This window comes from Entelurus aequoreus, linkage group LG04, assembly GCF_033978785.1.
Source record: "Entelurus aequoreus isolate RoL-2023_Sb linkage group LG04, RoL_Eaeq_v1.1, whole genome shotgun sequence".
NCBI classification, from domain to species: Eukaryota; Metazoa; Chordata; class Actinopteri; order Syngnathiformes; family Syngnathidae; genus Entelurus; species Entelurus aequoreus.
Genome location: NC_084734.1, coordinates 11,684,343 through 11,706,352, shown reverse-complemented (window position 1 = coordinate 11,706,352; position 22,010 = coordinate 11,684,343). Strand labels below are relative to the sequence as shown.

General features: G+C 39.3%; 1 protein-coding gene and 1 long non-coding RNA gene across 3 annotated transcripts in view; one reads left to right on the top strand and one right to left on the bottom strand.

Annotated features, from left to right (window-relative positions):
* Positions 1-22,010, bottom strand: part of fermt3b (FERM domain containing kindlin 3b) — a 97,072-nt gene that overhangs the window by 33,063 nt on the left and 41,999 nt on the right. For both annotated transcript variants that reach the window (XM_062044214.1, XM_062044215.1), the window contains exons 5-6: positions 19,342-19,510; positions 19,144-19,246 (exon numbers count right to left, since the gene is read on the bottom strand). In XM_062044214.1, coding sequence (XP_061900198.1) covers positions 19,144-19,246; positions 19,342-19,510 — 272 coding nt within the window. The remainder of the gene's footprint in view (positions 1-19,143; positions 19,247-19,341; positions 19,511-22,010) is intronic.
* Positions 1,718-9,579, top strand: LOC133648281 (uncharacterized). The gene is made up of 3 exons (XR_009825837.1): positions 1,718-1,798; positions 7,372-7,510; positions 9,449-9,579. It is a non-coding gene; the product is annotated as an uncharacterized LOC133648281 (long non-coding RNA).

The window sequence follows — 22,010 nt, the reverse complement described above, 5'->3', positions numbered from 1 at the left end:
TAATATAGCTAATATAGACACCCACATCATTATATAACACTTATATAAGGCTTTTCATTTTTTGCGGCTCCAGACAAATTGTTTTTTTTGTTATTTTAGTCCAATGTGGGTCCTTCAACGTTTTGGGTTGCCAAACCCTGGTCTATAACAACAAATGTGGGACTATAACTACCATGCCTAATTTTGCTACTGTCATGTGTGCTCTTCTGCTGAAATGGTTTATGCAGGAAGTGTTATGATAAATGTCAGGTTGATTGTTATCTTAGCATTCCTGCCTATAAAATGATCAGACCCATCAATGCTGTCAACAGTCTTGAATTATAAAGCGTAAAAGAAAACTTTTTCCTGCTAGCTCACGTCCTTTCTTCCTCCTTGCGATGTACTACAATTAGTGTCACAAATCTTACAAACAATACGAGTGTGTGCGATCATGCTCTTACTTAGATACGGATAACACACCTCATTTGGCAAGATGTTTTCAAGGTAAAAGTTGATTTTCAAGGAAAAAAAATATTTTTTATGACAAAAAAAATATTTTTTTATGACATAAAATGATTTTTTATGACAACAAATGATTTTTTATGACAAAAAATGATTTTTTATGACAAAAAATTTTTTTTTTATGACAAAAAATGATTTTTATGACAAAAAATGTTTTTTATGACAAAAAATGTTTATGACAAAAAATGATTTTTTATGACAAAAAATGATTTTCAGGGTAAAAGTTGATTTTCAAGACAAAAAATTATTTCCAAGGTAAAAGTTGATTTTCATGACAAAAAATTATTTTCAAGGTAAAAGTTGATTTTCAAGGAAAAAAATTATTTTCATGACAAAAAATGAGTTTTCAAGGTAAAAAGTTGATTTTCAAGGCAAAAGTTGATATTTTTAAGACAAAAAATTATTTCCAAGGTAAAAGTTGATTTTCATGACAAAAAATTATTTTCAAGGTAAAAGTTGATTTTCCTTAAAAATCAACTTTTATCTTGAAAATCAACTTTTACCTTGAAAATAATTGTTTGTCATGAAAATCATTTTTTGTCATGAAAATCAACTTTTACCTTGAAAATAATTTTTGTCTTGAAAATCAACTTTTACCTTGAAAATCATTTTTTTCCTTGAAAGTAATTTTTTGTCTTGAAAATCAACTTTTACCTTGAAAATCAACTTTTTACCTTGAAAAATCATTTTTTGTCATGAAAATCATTTTTTCCCTTGAAAATCAACTTTTACCTTGAAAATAATTGTTTGTCATGAAAATCATTTTTTGTCATGAAAATCAACTTTTACCTTGAAAATAATTTTTGTCTTGAAAATCAACTTTTACCTTGAAAATAATTTTTTTCCTTGAAAATAATTTTTTGTCTTGAAAATCAACTTTTACCTTGAAAATCAACTTTTTACCTTGAAAAATCATTTTTTGTCATGAAAATCATTTTTTTCCTTGAAAATCATTTTTTTCCTTGAAAATCAACTTTTACCTTGAAAATCATTTTTTGTCATGAAAATCAACTTTTACATTGAAAGTCCCAATTTTTTCAATGAAAATAATTTTTTGTCTTGAAAATCTACTTTTATATGTACTGTACTGTGCAATCTACTAACAAAAGTTTCAATCAATCAATCAAACCATTGAGAACTACAATTCCCAGAATGCCAAGGGAAAATGGCCACCAAATGACTGATTGAAGGCACCTGGAAAGGAATTGGAGGTTCAGTCAGATTCATTCACCAAACAAGCTGCATGCAAGGAAGAACAGCAAGATCCACTCTACAAGTTTCTCCGAACACACCAATGGTGGGTGAATATGCTTCTTCATTTGATGACCATTGATATGCTTAACTTGTACCTGCAAGCTTCTTCATTTGCTCACTCAACTAACTTCATTTGTTTGTTTGAACTGCTGGCTTCAAGTTGATCCACTGTATGACTGCATTTACCTTTGACCATTGACTGCATACTGGCTTTGACCAGTTACAAGCAACTTGTTTAAAGTTTAAAACCTCTAAAAGCTTAGTGGCCACATACGTGAACAGCACCTTTTAGCTCTTATTTCCAAAGTTGTGTACACTACTGAATTGGAATTGACCATGAATTGATTAACGTGGACCCCGACTTAAACAAGTTGAAAAACTTAGTCGGGGGTTACCATTTAGTGGTCAATTGTACGGAATATGTACTGTACTGTGCAATCTACTAATAAAAATGTCAATCAATGGGGTCTTATGGCCGCTTATGTGGACACTTGTACTGCCATCTGGTGGTGTCAGAAGAGCATAACATACAATGGTAAAAATTCTCAATGGGGAAGATTCAAGTGGCCACTCCAGACACAAAAATCGACCAGGTAAGAAGTCCTGCCTTATTTTATGGCTTATTCTTATTCAGATATTTATATAAGCGTTGGACATTTGTCATGATAAGCAAATTTGAAAAAAAAAAAAGGGTAACAATAAGAATTAGCATGTCACTAAACATGGAGTACACGTTTGTGTACTTACGGACTGAAGCTCGTCGAAACAGCTAATATACTAGTAAACATGCACACATGTAAAATGAGAAAGCAAGTATATCTGGTGCAGCTAAAAGGCTGTACATTGTCTAAATGTAATACATAACAATTCAATCACTAAATACATATATACATACATAAATTAGTTGGGTTAAAAACCATTGAAATCCATTGTTTTTATTTCCAGAGTGTTTTTCTGTGCAGCTACTTGGGTTGATTGATAAAGACAACTCAGATTTAGACCTATCGGACAATGATGATCCCAGCCTGGATGCAAATGACCAACCATCAGCACAGGAGGAAAAGCAGCAGTGGCGATGAGGACCCCATTCCTGAGCACAGCACAGGACATAAACGTCGCCGTGGTGCAGACTTTAAATACACCAATGGTGCAACTGGACACATCCTCAGTGATGTAACCTAGGATCACAGGGGGTTTCGGGTCTTTCAACAATCAGACCCCCTCCCCTAGGCGACCCAGCTAGGGTTGATCAGGCCCCAGCCTGTGTCCAGGTAGCGCTACTGCCCTACATGCCACGCCTCTCCCCTCCTGATCCACAGCCACCTTGATGCCACTTCTGCTGCATCTGTGGCTAACTTCATGGCCCTTCGCTGGCTGGCCCCTGTGATGCCAAGCATTCTGAAGGCCCTGCAGAGGGATTTGCCCACAAACCCTCGACATCCCACTTCAACGGGCCGGCACATCGCTCGCCACCCATTGCTCCGACACTCCTCCACAAGCTGAGAGTACTTTGCGCTCTTCCTCTCATAGGCCTCCTCCATACGGTCCTCCCAAGGCACTGTGAGCTCCAGGAGGATTACCTGCTTGGAGGCAACTGAGGTAAGCACAATATCTGGCCTTAGTGTTGTTTTGGCAACCACGTCAGGGAACTTCAACTGCTTGCCCAGATCAACTGACAGCTCCCAGTCGCGTGCTGTTGCCAACAGGCCAGAAGAGGTGTTCCGGGCAGCCGGTGTTGACTTCTCCCCAGCTCTGATGAAAGCGGTGCTCTTCACTGGGCGGAGGCTCTTGCTGTGACTGACTCCCCTGCAGATGGTATCGGCTATGGCCTTCAGGACCTGGTCATGTCGCCAGCGGTACCGCCCTTCACCCAGGGCTTTCGGACAACAGCTTAGGATGTGCTCCAAGGTTCCTCTCCTCTGGCAGAGGGGGCACGCTGGTGTCTCCACCTTCCCCCAGGTGAAGAGGTTGGATGGACTTGGCAGCACGTCGTAGACCGCCTGGATCAAGAACTTTATCCGATGGGGTTCGGCTTTCCAGAGCTCGGTCCATGTGACCTTGCGCTCTGCTGCTTGTTCCCATCTGGTCCAGGCGCATTCCCGCCATCTGGCAGGCTCGCCTTTCCTCAACTCCTGCTCGCACCTCCTCGAGGATCAGTGACCTCTTCTCTTTCCCCTGCGCCTTATCATAGCGAGGTGTTCTTCTTCTACCTAAGCCAGATCTCCCCTGCGCCACTGTTCCCACCAACACCCTTTGCCGTAGCCTTGCTTCTGCGACATCCACAGCCTCGGCAGCGCTCCACTTCCGCCCCGTCCTGACTTCAATCCCAGCCTGGGCAACCTTTGGGTCACTGGACTCCCGATATTGTAGGAGTTCCCTGGACCGTGTCACCATGAACTCCTCGCGCAAGCTGCTGATGGGGAGCTTCAGCTTGTTATTGTGCCCGTATAGAGCAATGCTGCTCAGGCTTCGTGGCAGTCCCAGCCACCTGCGCAGGAACCTACTGACCCTCATCTCAAAGCCTTCCACCGTTGAAATGGGGACTTCGTACACCATGAGGGGCCAGAGGATCCGGGGGAGAATCTCGGCTGGTAAATCCAGGCCTTGAACTTTCCAGGAAGGCCAGACTTGGCCACCACGGTCAGCCAGGTCTCCAGGTCTGGGTTGGTCGATTTTGTGGAGGCTACGTCTCTCAGGCTGCAATTGAACACCTTTCCCAAGCTCTTCACAGGTTCCTCGGTGAGTGATGGTATTTTGGTGGTGCCAAGTGAGAAGCAGAACTTGCCAGTAACCTTCCCTCTCTTTAGCACAAGGGACCTCGACTTGGCCGGCTTGAAGCTCATGCGAGCCCAGGAAATCACCTCCTGAAGGCCATTCAAGATCCACCTGCAGCCTGGGACAGATGTAGTGGTCACTGTCAGGTCGTCCATGAAGGCTCGGATGGGTGGCTGTCGGACTCCAGACCTGGAGAGGGGCCCTCTGCACTGAACTTCTGCAGACTTCACCAGCATGTTCATGGCGAGTGCAAAGAGGATGACTGAGATTGTACAGCCAGTGATGATCCCCTTTTCAAGCCTGTGCCAGTCGGAGGTTGTTTTTCCGGAGGAGACTCTCAGATGGAAGTTGGCATAGTAGTCCAGAATGAGGTCTCTGAACTTCTTTGGGATGTGATGCCGGTTCAGTGCCTCTTCGACCAGCTTGTGGGGTATGGATCCATAGGCATTTGCGAGGTCCAGCCACAGAACAGTTAAGTCCCCCCTGTTCTCCCTGGCTTCCCTGATGAGCTGAGTTACCACGCCTGTGTGCTCCAGACATCCAGATATTTCTGGGATCCCTCCTTTATGGACTGATGTATCAATGTATGAGTTCTTCAGGAGGTAGTCTGTCAGTCGCCTGGCAATGAGGCTGAAGAAGATCTTCCCTTCAACACTCAGCAACGAGATGGTTCGGAACTGGTTGATGTTCTGAGACTTTTCCTCCTTTGAGATCCACACAACTTCTGCCTGTCTCCACTGGTCTGCTACCTTGCCCCTCCTCCAGGTCACCTTCAGGATTTTCCAGAGTCTGCAGAGTAGTCTCGGACAGTTCTTATAGACCTTGTAAGGTACTCCACTGGGCCCTGGAGCAGAGCTCGTCCTTGCCCTTCGGACCACCTCCTGGATCTCCTTCCAGCCCGGCTCTTTCCCATCGAAGTCTAGCGTTGGTGTTGGTGGATTGATCAAGGACCTGCAGGGGCCTAGGTCTTGCTCTCTACATCCATCGCTGTAGGTTTGCTTGAGGTGGTGGTCGACCTCAGCTTTGGAGCAGGCCAGTTTACCGCTTCGCTTCTGTCCTAGCAGCTGTTTTGTGACTCCAAATGGATTTGCCGAAAAGGCAGCTCTCCTCCTGGACCTTTCCTTCCTCCTCCTCCTATGCCACTCTGCTCTCCTCAAGGTCATCAGCTTCTTGCGGATTATACAACGTAGCTCCGCAAGAGGCCCCCTATCCTCTTCACTTGCAACCTTGAACTGCTGCCTTAAACTCTTCAGTTCCTGCCTGAGCTGCTGGATTTTACTCGCTCTATTGTTCATGATGTACGGGGACTTTGCTGCCCGCTTCTCCTCAAGTCCAAACCTCTCTGCAGCGAGGCTGATGATGATTGTGGTCATCGTCTTGAGGCGTCGATCAGCTTCCCCTTTGGCTGTTGTTTCCAAGATGGTATCAGCATCTTCATCAAACTGGAGCCACTCTTTCTCCTTGCTAGCTTGGGGCCACTTTACCCGACGATGTTCTGATGTGCTGTGTGCATCTGGTGGTTGCATCACCTGGAGGCTCCGGGCACTGTGGGGTGACTCCGGGCCTGGCTCCTCCTGCGTCTCTCACCAGGCGTAGTTCCTGTGCGCTGTGATTCTACCACCTTCTGCATACACTTCATCCTGGCCTGGTGGATCCGCAGGCCATGTCGGTTCTTACATACCTTCCCACATATGCATTCCATAGTCGTCGTCGTGTTTCCATTGCCATGTGTCGTCATCCTTTGATCCGTCCAGTGGGATTCCCTTCCGCCCCCCCCTCGGGAATCCCTGGGGGTATATTTCCTGTAGGTCGATTCGTAGCTTGTTGTGGGTTCCTTCCTCGCAGAAGGTGCAGCTCGGGATGCTAACCCTCACTGCCCCGGTGCCGTCTTTCCGGGCTGTCCACTGTCTCACCAGCTGTCACCAATCTGTACTTGGTGGTCAACCAGACTGTTCCTGGTAGTCACTGGTTGTCCCAGAAAAGCAACTTTTTAAATACACCAATGGTGCAACTGGACACATCCTCAGTGATGTAACCTAGGATCACAGGGGGTTTCGGGTCTTTCAACAATCAGACCCTCTCCCCTAGGCGACCCAGCTAGGGTTGATCAGGCCCCAGCCTGTGTCCAAGTAGCGCTACTGCCCTACATGCCACGCCTCTCCCCTCCTGATCCACAGCCACCTTGATGCCACTTCTGCTGCATCTGTGGCTAACTTCATGGCCCTTCGCTGGCTGGCCCCTGTGATGCCAAGCATTCTGTAGGCCCTGCAGAGGGATTTGCCCACAAACCCTCGACATCCCACTTCAACGGGCCGGCACATCGCTCGCCACCCATTGCTCGGACACTCCTCCGCAAGCTGAGAGTACTTTGCGCTCTTCCTCTCATAGGCCTCCTCCATACGGTCCTCCCAAGGCACTGTGAGCTCCAGGAGTATTACCTGCTTGGAGGCAACTGAGGTAAGCACAATATCTGGCCTTAGTGTTGTTTTGGCAACCACGTCAGGGAACTTCAACTGCTTGCCCAGATCAACTGACAGCTCCCAGTCGCGTGCTGTTGCCAACAGGCCAGAAGAGGTGTTCCGGGCAGCCGGTGTTGACTTCTCCCCAGCTCTGATGAAAGCGGTGCTCTTCACTGGGCGGAGGCTCTTGCTGTGACTGACTCCCCTGCAGATGGTATCGGCTATGGCCTTCAGGACCTGGTCATGTCGCCAGCGGTACCGACATGACCAGGTCCTGATAATGTTTAGTCAAGGCCCAGTAGATTTGTGTTTATGTTCTGTAGTTAGGGCTACGTGAAGGATTGGAGGCAGAATGCTTATTTATTTGTGGGTTCATTGACAGGGACAGAGAGTACAGGGACAGGTTCATCCCAGACGTCGATGTCGAACTGTACCGACCGATCATGCAGAAGATGACTCGGAGGAGCCAACACCAGGACCAAGCCAAACCAAGGAAAATAAAAAGGGAGAGTCCAAACAAGGTAATTATTATTTTAGCATGACTTGAGGGTAAATATTCAAATTTCACATAAATGTCCAAATAGGGCTGGGCGATATATGGAATATACTCGATATATCGCGGGTTTGTCTCGATATAGAAAATGACTATATGGTGATATTGGAGTATACGTCGTCACGCAGTTGCTTTTAGCTGCAGGCATTACACTACAGCAGGGGTGTCCAATCTTTTTCCACTGAGGGCCGCACATGGAAAAATTAAAGCATGCAGGGGCCATTTTGATATTTTATTTTTATTTTTTTACCTTTAGGGCTCCATAAATGGTCTGTCATTTAAATGTTAAAAATAAGGCAAATTATTTTTTTTAAAATTTTATTTAACACTTACAGTAAATCTCTGTATCAACTTCGGCTTGATATGAAGTAAAAAAAAAAAAGTTTTATGCCTTATTTTTTTTTAAAGACATTTCATTTTTTTATAGTAAAGCTGAAATATGCAGTTTTTAGTAATTAGAGCCATAATCAATAATGCAGGACAACATTGATTCATTATTATTTTTGAGTAATCACAGTGTAAAGATAAATAAAATCCCACTAAATATCTTTGGGATCCAAAAGGTGCCCCACTCATAAAGTAATTTATTTATTTTTTACTTTCAACACGAGATCAACTTCAGATGTATCTGTTAATTTTACATTTGAACTATTATTTTGGTTTGTTTTATGCTTTGTTTGATGTTTTTATATGGCAACCACACAATATATGCAATATTTTTTCCACACAAAACGTTTTAAAGTGACATTTTTGAAGTCATTGGAGAATTAAAAATAATTCATTATAACATTGATTTTTTTGGTTAATTTTTTTTTTTTGAGCAATGGCAAAAAAAGAAAAATGAAGAAAGACAAAAGAAAAAAAAACAGCCTGCATGGCAGCTTTGTGTCAACTGCATTCCACTTTCTTAAATGTATTTTATTTTTATTTTTGCAATAGCATTTCCAGAATGTGTGGCGGGCCGGTAAGCAATTAGCTGCGGGCCGCAAATGGCCCCCGGGCCGCACTTTGGACACCCATGCACTACAGGCTCTTCTCACTCTTTCTTGTCTATCCTTCTCACAGAGACATAAAACAAGCGCACCTTTCTTACATACGTCACATACTGTACGTATACGCCCTCGCGGAGCAGAGAGGTAGCGGCATGGGTAACGTTAGCTGTGGTGCGAGTGGTAATACGAGAGAAAGAAGGTGCGGATCTGGTAACAAATGAAGGAAGAATTAATTCCCAAGAAAAACAGCAGGGGGTCCATCGTCTGGCGGTGGTTTGGCTTCAAGCGGGAAGATGTTGAACAGACAACCGTAATTTGTCAAGTGTGGGGCAAAAGCGTTGCTACAAAAAGTAGCATTACTGCTAATATGTAGCATCATTTGAAAAGTCACCCGCTAGAGAATGCACTGCAAAAACTGAAATCTAAGTAAGATTAAATATCTCAAATAAGGGTGATATTTGCTTATTTTTTGTCTTGTAAGATAATTCTTCTCACTAAGCAGATTTTATGTTAGTGTTTTACTTGTTTTAAGTGTTTTGGTCCTAAATGATCTCTCGCAGTTAAGAAATATATTCTTTCCATTAAGAAAAATAAACTAGTTTATAGTATAAGTTTGCTGGTTTCAAGAAATGTAATGCCGAGCGCACTTGCATTTACTTAATTTAAGAATATTTTTCAACATATTGAGAAAAAAAGGACTCATATTTTTTTTTTCTATCAAGAAAAGTGCACTTGTTATAGTGAGAACATATGTATTTTAATGTATTTTTTTGGTTCATTGAGGTTAGCTCATTTTACTTGTATTGGAAAGTAAATTTTCTTGTTCTATTGCAGATAATTTTGCTTAGTTCAAGTAAAATACTCCTCATTTTTGTATTTTTTTTTTCTTGTTTTTGAACACTGACTTTTTGCAGTGTGAAGAGTGCTTGAAACTCCGCATGTCAACATCTCCGCTCGGTGCCACACCCACGAAATGCCCAAGCAACCATTTCCACATCAACACCGTATGAAAAAAATAGTCAACAGAAGGAGATAACGTCCGCAGTTGAGGACATACACTATTTGATTTCCTATTATGCTGCTCATTTTTATTTGACACGTATTGAAATATCTTGTGTGACATCATGCACAAAAGTGCACTTTATTTGTTTTAAACTATTGTAGTGGCGTTCTGTACAAAAAGTGCACTTTAATTTAGTGTGGTTTTGATATGTCATCTTAGTGACATCATGCACAAAAGTGCACTCATAGCTTGTTTTAAAATGTCTCTGACAATCTTGCACTTTCTGTTTTGGAAATGACATGAATGTTTGTGCCACTGCTTAATAACTGTTTAATAAATACACTTTTGGTCATTTGACTTAGTTGTTTGGTACCGAACCCCACCAGTTTCATATGCGCATTCACCGAACCCTTCTTTTAGTGAAAAATAATTTTTTTTTTTTCAAATTCAAGACACTGGGAGCTCCCTTGGGCGCAGCACTGCAGCGACCAGGGCTTGTGCTTGTTGCTTTTACATGTTTTTTTTAAGTGTGTTTTTTAAGTGTTCGTACCATCATGTTCGTTTTGTTTATTCGTTTTTAAAAACATGCTTTGGTGCTTGTGACTTTACGTGAAACTGATCACGGCATTAATTGACATTCGACATACAAAGAACTCGGCCCTCTGAACTACCAATTGTTTGTAGCACGAGCCCTAACAATGGAAGCAAGTTTTTATATCGTACTGCTGATCCTCTTTTTTTATCAGCGAACGCGTAATTTTTTGTCTTGCAACGAACGTGCAATGGGAACATGGATGTCGCGTCTACTCCAGAGATGCCTTACTGTCCCTCCGACCCACACCACGCCAATCCACACCACCAGAACATCTACCGGCAGTCATCCGAGCGACACACACCGGCACACGGCCACAACGCAAGCGAGGCAGACGGGGAGGTGTCCGAGAACGCCTCCGCCGGCGAATCAACAGACCACCGCTGCCGTCAATAATACTCAGCAACGTGCGATCGCTGGCACCAAAGCTGGATGAGCTTCGGGTCAACCTAAAGAGCTGCTTTGAATACCGGGAAACCAACATCATGGTGTTCACCGAGACGTGGCTTCACCAAGGCGTCCCGGATTCTCTGCTTGACCTGGATGGATTCTCACTCGTACGAGCTGACCGCTCTGACGCTTCCGGGAAGAGAAAAGGGGGCGGAGTCGGCGTGTACGTGAGTGACAAGTGGTGTAAACAGCTCACTGTGAAAAAATCCATATGCAGCCCCGACGTAGAACTGCTGTGTTTATCTATGAGACCTTACTACCTGCCTAGGGAGTTTGGCAACATCATCATAGCCGCTGTTTATGTCCCACCCAGCGGCAATGCAGGCAGAGCTGCTGCGAGCATAGCAGAGTGCGCACATGAACAGCTGCAGCGCACACCCGGAGCTCCTGTTTTCTTTTTGGGTGACTTTAACCATTGTAAACTGGAGACTGCCTTGCCGGGCTTTGAACAATTTGTAAAATGTGACACAAGAAATGACAAGATTCTAGATAAATGCTATGGCAATATAAAGGGGGGATATTCAGCAAAACCAAAGCCCCCCCTTTCCAACTCGGATCACAACACCATACATCTAATACCCACATATAAATCTGTTTTTAAATCAATTAAACCTGAGCATAAGACAATTAATGTGTGGTCAGACGATGCTATTGAGACACTGAAGGGGTGTTTCATGTGCACAGACTGGTCCCTGTTCCATGCACTAGGACTAGATGAGGCTACAGTAACTATAACGGACTACATTGAGTTTTGTGTTGGCAATGTGGTACCCAAGAAAAACATTGTAGTATATCCCAATAACAAACCCTATGTAACAAAAGAAATAAAAGACTGCATAAATAGGAAAAAGCAGGCCTTTAGAAGTAAAGACAGAGCAGGACTGTCAGTTGTCCAGAATAACTCAAACAACTTCTCACTAATGCAAGAGAACAACATAGGCAAACAATGGAACATCATCTCCAAATGTCAAATACAAAAAAACGTTGGGACACAATGAAATCAGTCACTAATATGAACCCTGCAAAGAAACAAATCATCACCCTGGATGAGCAGCAAAAATCAAATGAGCTAAATGACTTTTATTTGAGATTCGACCATCAAAACTTCTCTCAGGAGTGTGACAGTGTTTTGCAGTCCCTGCCAGACACTGATGACACCTGCTGCCTGGAAGTCGACCCGACTAGCATTCGCCGTCTCTTTAGTAGAGTACGTACAGGCAAGGCCGCAGGCCCTGACGGCCTCCCAGCTTTTTTGCTCAAAAGCTGTGCAGAGGAACTAACTACAGCATGGTGTCCAATATTCCAACAGTCACTTAACACTCACACTGTTCCAGCTCTGTGGAAGAAGTCAATAATAACTCCAGTGCCTAAAAAGCCCGGTGTCACAGCAAACAACGACTTTCGTCCCGTAGCTCTCACTTCGATTGTTATGAAATGTTTTGAAAAATTTGTTGTGTCACTGCTCATGAAGGATGTCAAGCCAAAGTTAGATGTGTACCAGTTTGCGTACAAGCAGGAATGCAGTACTGATGATGCAATCCTTTGCACCTTGCACTTTATCTCCAAGCACCTTGAGAACACAAAAGCTTATGCTAGAATTTTATTTGTTGATTTTAGCTCAGCTTTTAATACAGTGCAAATTCACATACTCTTGGAGAAGCTCAAAGACATGGGTGTAAACTCCATCTTGATCAAATGGTTCCACTCTTTTTTAACAAACAGAACACAGCAAGTGAAGGTCAACAGAACACTGTCAGACACCAAACACTGCAACACAGGCGTCCCACAGGGTTGTGTTGTATCACCAACACTGTTTACATTGTACACCAATGATTGTAGGACTGTGCACCCTAACAATTATATGGTGAAATTTGCGGACGATACCGTGCTCCTAAGCCTTCTACACAAGGATACGGACCCCTCTGTGTACCAAGATGAGATAGACCTATTTATTAGGTGGTGTGATACCAACTATCTTATTTTAAATGTGACCAAGACACAGGAAATGGTTTTGGATCCGAGGAAAGTGACTGACCATAAGCCAGTGGTCATCAAAAATCAGGAAATCACCCAGGTATCCTCATATAAATATTTAGGGATTCATATTGATAATCTTCTCTGCTGGAAGACACATATTGACAAACTGTGCAATAGACTGCAACAGAGGCTATATTTTTTGCGAAGATTAAGATTGTACGGCGTAAGCACCCACATCATGATGATTTTCTACCGTGCCATTGTAGAGAGCATCATTAGATACGGGATCACCTCATGGTTTGGCAACCTAACCATTAAGCTAAAAAGCAAACTGGCCGGCATGCATAAAACGGCAATGAAAATCGTAGGGAGGAAAGAATATGAGCCTATACAGAGCATCTATGAGCAGGCAGTTAGGAAAAAAGCTAAGAAAATTATTTCCAATTCACAACACCCACTCTTCCCTGAATATAGAACCCTGCCATCAGGGAGAAGACTCCGGGTCCCACTATGCAAATCGAACCGCCTTAAAGGCCTACTGAAACCCACTACTACCGACCACGCAGTCTGATAGTTTATATATCAATGATGAAATCTTAACATTATAACACATGCCAATACGGCCGGGTTAACTTATAAAGTGACATTTTAAATTTGCCGCTAAACTTCCGGTTCGAAACGCCTCTGAGGATGACGTATGCGTGTGACGTAGCCCGGCGAACACGGGTATGCCTTCCACATTGAAGCCGATACGAAAAAGCTCTGTTTTCATTTCATAATTCCACAGTATTCTGGACATCTGTGTTCGTGAATCTGTTTCAATCATGTTCATTGCATTATGGAGAAGGAAGCCGAGCAAGCAAAGAAGAAAGTTGTCGGTGCGAAATGGACGTATTTTTCGAACGTAGTCAGCCACAACAGTACACAGCCGGCGCTTCTTTGTTTACATTCCCGAAAGATGCAGTCAAGATGGAAGAACTCGGATAACAGAGACTCTAACCAGGAGGACTTTTGATTTGGATACACAGACGCCTGTAGAGAACTGGGACAACACAGACTCTTACCAGGATTACTTTGATTTGGATGACAAAGACGCAGACGTGCTACTGTGAGTATGCAGCTTTGGCTTTTTTTTGCGTATGTACGTAACTTTTTTAAAATATATAAGCTTTATGAACCTTGGGTTAGGTGAACGGTCTTTTGGGCTGAGTGATTGTGTGTGTTGATCATGTGTTTGAATTGTATTGGCGTGTTCTATGGAGCTAGGAGCTAGCAGAGGAGCTAGGAGCTAGCATAACACGTACCGTACCGTACGTGCGCGTCACGTACGTAACTTTTTAAAAATATATAAGCTTTATGAACCTTGGGTTAGGTGAACGGTCTTTTGGGCTGAGTGATTGTGTGTGTTGATCGGGTGTTTGAATTGTATTGGCGTGTTCTATGGAGCTAGGAGCTAGCAGAGGAGCTAGGAGCTAGCATAACAAACACGCAGGTGTTATTATGCAGGATTAATTTGTGGCATATTAAATATAAGCCTGGTTGTGTTGTGGCTAATAGAGTATATATATGTCTTGTGTTTATTTACTGTTGTAGTCATTCCCAGCTGAATATGAGGTACCGTGAGTATGCAGCCTTGGCTGCTAAACATTCGATAACTTGACCGTATGTGCGCGTCACGTACGTAACTTTTTAAAAATATACAAGCTTTATGAACCTTGGGTTAGGTAAACGGTCTTTTGGGCTGAGTGATTGTGTGTGTTGATCGGGTGTTTGAATTGTATTGGCGTGTTCTATGGAGCTAGGAGCTAGCAGAGGAGCTAGGAGCTAGCATAACAAACACGCAGGTGTTTTTATGCAGGATTAATTTGTGGCATATTAAATATAAGCCTGGTTGTGTTGTGGCTAATAGAGTATATATATGTCTTGTGTTTATTTACTGTTGTAGTCATTCCCAGCTGAATATCAGGTCACCCCCGGCTCTCACAGCATCTTCCCTATCTGAATAGCTTCAACTCCCCACTAGTCCTTCACTTGCACTTTACTCATCCACAAATCTTTCATCCTCGCTCAAATTAATGGGGAAATTGTCGCTTTCTCGGTCCGAATCTCTCTCACTTCATGCGGCCATCATTGTAAACAATAGGGAACTTTGCGTATATGTTCAACTGACTACGTCACGCTACTTCCGGTAGGTGCAAGCCTTTTTTTTATCAGATACCAAAAGTTGCAATCTTTATCGTCGTTGTTCTATACTAAATCCTTTCAGCAAAAATATGGCAATATCGCGAAATGATCAAGTATGACACATAGAATAGATCTGCTATCCCCGTTTAAATAAAAAAAATTCATTTCAGTAGGCCTTTAAATTATCATTTGTCCCAGCCTCCATTAAGCTGACCAACAAGGTGCAATAGAATGTTAATACATAGGTTAGCACTTTTTTAGCACATAGCACTTTAGAACTAAGCACTTTAGCACAAAGCACTTTATCTATGAGCTCTAGTGCAATGTACACTGGCACTTTATCTTTATCTCCATACTGTAGATTTTATGCCTACATCAAAGTGCCATCTATGTCTATCAAGCTCCATGTTCTGATGTTTAAATGTTAGTTGTCTGGTTGTAGTTGTGTCTGCGCTTGTGTTTTTGTTCTGTTGTTTTTGTGTATGTTAAGAAAGCAATGATGCACTGTGCCCAAGACAAATTTCCCCGCGGGGACAATAAAGTTGAACCTTGAACCTTGAACCTTGAACAAAGTTATGTTTTTGGTAACACTTTAGTATGGGGAACATATTCTAAGTAACAAATACTTAATTTAGAGTTATTTGGTTAGGGCCAGGGTTAGAGGGTTAGAGTTATAATAAGGCATTAATAAGTACTTAATAATGACTAGTTAAGAGCCAATATGTTACTATTTTCTCCTAAAATAATTACTTTTTCATGTAAAATTAGGACTTTTTCATGTAAAATGGTGACATTTGTCATATAAAATTTAGACTTTTATCACAATATTGCCAATTTTTTTGGTGTTCTTGTAAAATAGTGACATTTTGTGAGTAAAATTATGACTTTGTCATAATTTTGCCAAGTGAAATTCCAATTATTATAATATTGCCAACATTTTTGAAGTTTTCTAATAAAATTGTGACTTTTGTCGAGTAAAATTACTACTCTTCATAAAATTGCCAAAATGTTAAGCTTTTCTTGTAAAATTGCGACTGTTGAGTAAAATTCCAACTTTTATCACAATATCGCACACATGTTCAGTTTTTGTCGTAACATTTTGACTAGCGTTGAGTAAAATTACGACTTTTATTATAATACTGCCAAAATTCTAAGTTTTTCTTGTGAAATTCCAACTCATTTTTCACAATAAGCTGTTTTATATTTACATAGTTTGTATATATTATTAATGTTGTAAATACAAATCTTTATATATCTAGAAAGGGTGGTCCTAAAGAGGTAAGCATTTTTCGGAGGTCTCAAGAAGGTAAAAAATACAATATGTTCCCCATACTAAAGTGTTACCATGTTTTTTTTACTGGTGCACAAAATGAACCGTGCATGAACATCACCTTGTTCAAACAACAAAACCAACACAGTGCATCAACTCACAACAAATTACACACCTGCAAACCAGTGTGACTTCTGCTGTTGCCGTATCCGTAATACGCCGATAGGGAGAAGTTTTTATTTACACGATGATTCGGGTGTGTCTTGACCTCTGAGGCTGACTCACCGAACCCCTAGGGTTCCATCGAACCCAGGTTAAGAACCACTGTTCTAGACTTATAAGATTTCATGGGATTTAGCGATTAGGAGTGACAGATTGTTTGGTAAACGTATAGCATGTTCTATATCAGGGGTCACCAACCTTTTTCAAACCAAGAGCTACTTTTTGGGTACTGATTAATGCGAAGGGCTACCAGTTTGATACACACTTAAATAAATTGCCAGAAATAGCCAATTTGCTCAATTTACCTTTAACTCTATGTTATTATTAATAATTGATGATATTTACACTTAGTTGAACGGTTTAAAAGAGGAGAAAACACGAAAAAAATTACAATTATCTTCAATTTCGACTCTCTAAAATTCAAAATTCAACCGAAAAAAAGAAGAGAAAAACTAGCTAATTCGAATCTTTTTGAAAAAATTTAAAAATGAATTTATGGAACATCATTAGTAATTTTTCCTGATTAAGATTAATTTTAGAATTTTGATGACATGTTTTAAATAGGTTAAAATCCAATCTACACTTTGTTAGAATATATAACAAATTGGACCAAGCTATATTTCTAACAAAGATAAATCATTATTTCTTCTAGATTTTCCAGAACAAAAATTTTAAAAGAAATTCAAAAGACTGAAATAAGATTCAAATTTGATTCTACAGATTTTCTAAATTTACCAGAATATTTTTTTTGAATTTTAATCATAAGTTTGAAGAATTATTTCACAAATATTCTTTGTCGAAAAAACAGAAGCTAAAATGAAGAATTTAATTAAAATGTATTTATTATTCTTTACAATAAAAAAAATAAATTTACTTGAACATTGATTTAAATTGTCAGGAAAGAAGAGGAAGGAAATTAAAAGGTAAATAGGTATATGTGTTTAAAAATCCTAAAATCATTTTTAAGGTTGGATTTTTTCTCTAAAATTGTCTTTCTGAAAGTTATAAGAAGCAAAGTAAAAAAATAATGAATTTATTTAAACAAGTAAAGAAGTCTTTAAAATATTTTCTTGGATTTTCAAATTCTATTTGAGTTTTGTCTCTCTTAGAATTAAAAATGTCGGGCAAAGCGAGATCAGCTTGCTAGTAAATAAATACAATTTAAAAAATAGAGGCAGCTCACTGGTAAGTGCTGCTATTTGAGCTATTTTTAGAACAGGCCAGCGGGCGACTCATCTGGTCCTTACGGGCTACCTGGTGCCCGCGGGCACCGCGTTGGTGACCCCTGTTCTATATGTTATAGTTATTTGAATGACTCTTACCATAATATGTTACGTTAACATACCAGGCACGTTCTCAGTTGGTTATTTATGCCTCATATAACGTACACTTATTCAGCCTGTTGTTCAATATTCTTTATTTATTTTAAATTGCCTTTCAAATGTCTATTCTTGGTGTTGGCTTTTATCAAATACATTTCCCCCCAAAAAATGCGACTTATGTTTTTTTTCCTTCTTTATTATGCATTTTCGGCCGGTGCGACTTATACTCCGGAGCGACTTATACTCCGAAAAATACGGTACTACCAAAACATTCAATTCTTGAGTTGAAAACCCACCAATAAGATCTACTATATCAGTGTTTTTCAACCTTTTTTGAGGCAAAGCACATTTTTTTCATAAAAAAACTCCAGAGGCACACCACCAGCAGAAAACGTAAAAAAATGAAACTCCGCCAGGTCGTTGTGCCTTATTTTAAATGTGTTGGTGTTTTCCTGTGTGCAGTGCTTTAGTTCTTGTCTTGCGCTCTTATTTTGGTGGCCCTTCCTGTTTTGTTGGTGTTCCACACACTTGCTTTGTGTTAGCAAGGCAAGGCTATTTATGTTGTTGCTATCCTTCTTTGTGTGGACATTGTTGATTGTCATGTCATGCGCGGATGTACTTTTTGTGGACGCCGTAAGTTTTTGCTGTCGTCCAGCATTCTGTTTCTTTTTACCGTATTTATCGGACTATAAGTCGCAGTTTTTTTCATAGTTTGGCCAGGGGTGCAACTTATACTCATATGTGTGAAATTATTAACACATTAGCGTAAAATATCAAATGATATTATTTAGCTCATTCACGTAAGAGACTAGACGTATAAGATTTCATGGGATTTAGCGATTAGATTGTTTGGTAAACGTATAGCATGTTCTATATGTTATAGTTATTTGAATGACTTACCATAATATGTTACGTTAACATACCAGGCACGTTCTCAGTTGGTTATTTATGCCTCATATAACGTACACTTATTCAGCCTGTTGTTCACTATTCTTTATTTATTTTAAATTGCCTTTCAAATGTCTATTCTTGGTGTTGGCTTTTATCAAGTAAATTTCCCCCAAAAATGCGACTTATACTCCAGTGCGACTTATATGTTTTTTTCCTTCTTTATTATGTATTTTCGGCCGGTGCGACTTATACTCCGGAGCGACTTATACTCCGAAAAATACGGTACTTTTTTAAAAGTAATAATTTCTTATTTCAAGCATGAAAAAAAAATTTCATGACTTCGACACAATTGTGTCTCATAATTAAAACATGACAGCCAAATGGACTTTGCTGTTTTATTTTCAATGAAACAAGAGAAAATACGTACTCATATAGTAGTACAGTTGTTATTAGTGAGAATATACTTATTTTAAGGTATTTTTGGGTTCATTGAGGTTAGCTAATTTGACTTGTTTTGGAAAGTCTTGACAAGCCAAATTTTCTTGTTCTATTGGCAGATAATTTTGCTGAGTTCAAATAAAATACCCCTCATTTTTGTATTTTTTTTTTCTTCTTGTTTTTGAACACTGACTTTTTGCAGTGAAGATGGAGGGTGGACTCCCCTTTTGAGATACAGTACTGGGTAAAACCACACACACCTTAGGCTCGATGTCATAGAAGGCAAAATACTTGAAGCGAAGCCACAGTCTGTCGTTGTCTTGGATGCCCTGCTGCATCAGACATCGGGATGAATCCAACCACCTGGGGGGCAACACCCAAATATGTCATTGTATGCCAAGCAATCGGGTCAATGCACACAACACATTCCACTTCTCATATTCCAAGCATGCGTGTACCTGCCGTGGATGTGGGCCTTGTCCACCACGCTGGCTGGCCGGTACTGCTTGGTTATGACCTCGGGGGCAGGGAGAGGCTGGGGGACGGACAACATCTTGTAGATCGCCTCCATCTCGGGCGAGCCCATGAAATGTGCCGGCATGCCGTTGTACAAACTGGGTCTGGACGCTGCAATCAAAGGGTAGTTGGACAACATCAATAGAATTAGAATAGAATAAAAAGTACTTTATTGATCCCTGGGGGAAATTCAGCACCACAGTTCGCTCACAATAGACAATAAACACTTAGGTATTTTTTTTACATGTGAATAATATAAATACAGTCTATTATACAGCATTATTCACATGTGAATAATATAAATACAGTCTATTATACAGCATTATTCACATGTGAATAAAGCTGTATAATAGACTGTATTTATATTATTCACGTCTATTATATAGCATTATTCACATGTGAATAATATAAATACAGTCTATTATATGACATTATTCACATGTGAATAATATAAATACAGTATTATACGGTATTATTCACATGTGAATAATATAAATACAGTATTATACGGTATTATTCACATGTGAATAATATAAATACAATCTATTATATGGCATTATTCACATCTGAATAATATAAATACAGTCTATCATACGGCATTATTCACATGCGACTAATATAAATACAGTCTATTATACGGCATTATTCACATGTGAATAAAGCTGTATAATAGACTGTATTTATATTATTCACGTCTATTATATAGCATTATTCACATGTGAATAATATAAATAGTCTATACGACATTATTCACATGTAAATAATATAAATACAGTCTATTATACAGCATTATTCACACGTGAATAATATAAATACAGTATTATACGGCATTATTCACATCTGAATAATATAAACACAGTCAATCATACAGTATTATTCACATGTGACTAATATAAATAGTCTATCATACGGCATTATTCACATGTGAATAAAGCTGTATAATAGACTGTATTTATATTATTCACATCTATTATATAGCATTATTCACATGTGAATAATATAAATACAGTCTATTATACAGCATTATTCACATGTGAATAATTTAAATACAGTCTATTATACGGCATTATTCACATGTGAATAATATAAATACAGTCAATTATACGGCATTATTCACATCTGAATAATATAAATACAGTCTATCATACGGCATTATTCACATGTGACTAATATAAATACAGTCTATTATACGGCATTATTCACATGTGAATAAAGCTGTATAATAGACTGTATTTATATTATTCACGTCTATTATACAGCATTATTCACATGTGAATAATATAAATACAGTCTATTATACAGCATTATTCACATGTGAATAATATAAATACAGTCTATTATACGGCATTATTCACATGTGAATAATATAAATAGTCTATTATGCGGCATTATTCACATCTGAATAAAATAAATACAGTATCATACGGCATTATTCACATGTGACTAATATAAATACAGTCTATCATACGGCATTATTCACATGTGAATAAAGCTGTATAATAGACTGTATTTATTTTATTCACGTCTATTATATAGCATTATTCACATGTGAATAATATAAATGCAGTCTATTATACAGCATTATTCACATGTGAATAATATAAATACAGTCTATTATACAGCATTATTCACATGTGAATAATATAAATACAGTCTATTATACGGCATTATTCACATGTGAATAGTATAAATACAGTCTATTATACGGCATTATTCACATGTGAATAATATAAATACAGTCTATTATACGGCATTATTCACATGTAAATAATATAAATACAGTCTATTATACGGCATTATTCACATGTGAATAATATAAATACAGTCTATTATACGGCATTATTCACATGTGAATAATATAAATACAGTCTATTATACAGCATTATTCACATGTGAATAATATAAATACAGTCTATTATACAGCATTATTCACATGTGAATAATATAAATACAGTCTATTATACAGCATTATTCACATGTGAATAATATAAATACAGTCTATTATACGGCATTATTCACATCTGAATAATATAAATACAGTCTATCATACGGCATTATTCACATGTGACTAATATAAATACAGTCTATTATACTGCATTATTCACATGTGAATAAAGCTGTATAATAGACTATTTATATTATTCACGTCTATTTTATAGAATTATTCACATGTGAATAATATAAATACAGTCTATTATACAGCATTATTCACATGTGACTAATATAAATACAGTCTGTTATACGGCATTATTCACATGTGAATAAAGCTGTATAATAGACTGTATTTATATTATTCATGTCTATTATATAGCATTATTCACATATGAATAATATAAATACAGTCTATTATACAGCATTATTCACATGTGAATAATATAAATACAGTCTTTTATACAGCATTATTCACATGTGAATAATATAAATACAGTCTATTATACGGCATTATTCACATCTGAATAATATAAATACAGTCTATCATGCGGTATTATTCACATGTGACTAATATAAATACAGTCTATCATACGGCATTATTCACATGCGACTAATATAAATACAGTCTATTATACGGCATTATTCACATGTGAATAAAGCTGTATAATAGACTGTATTT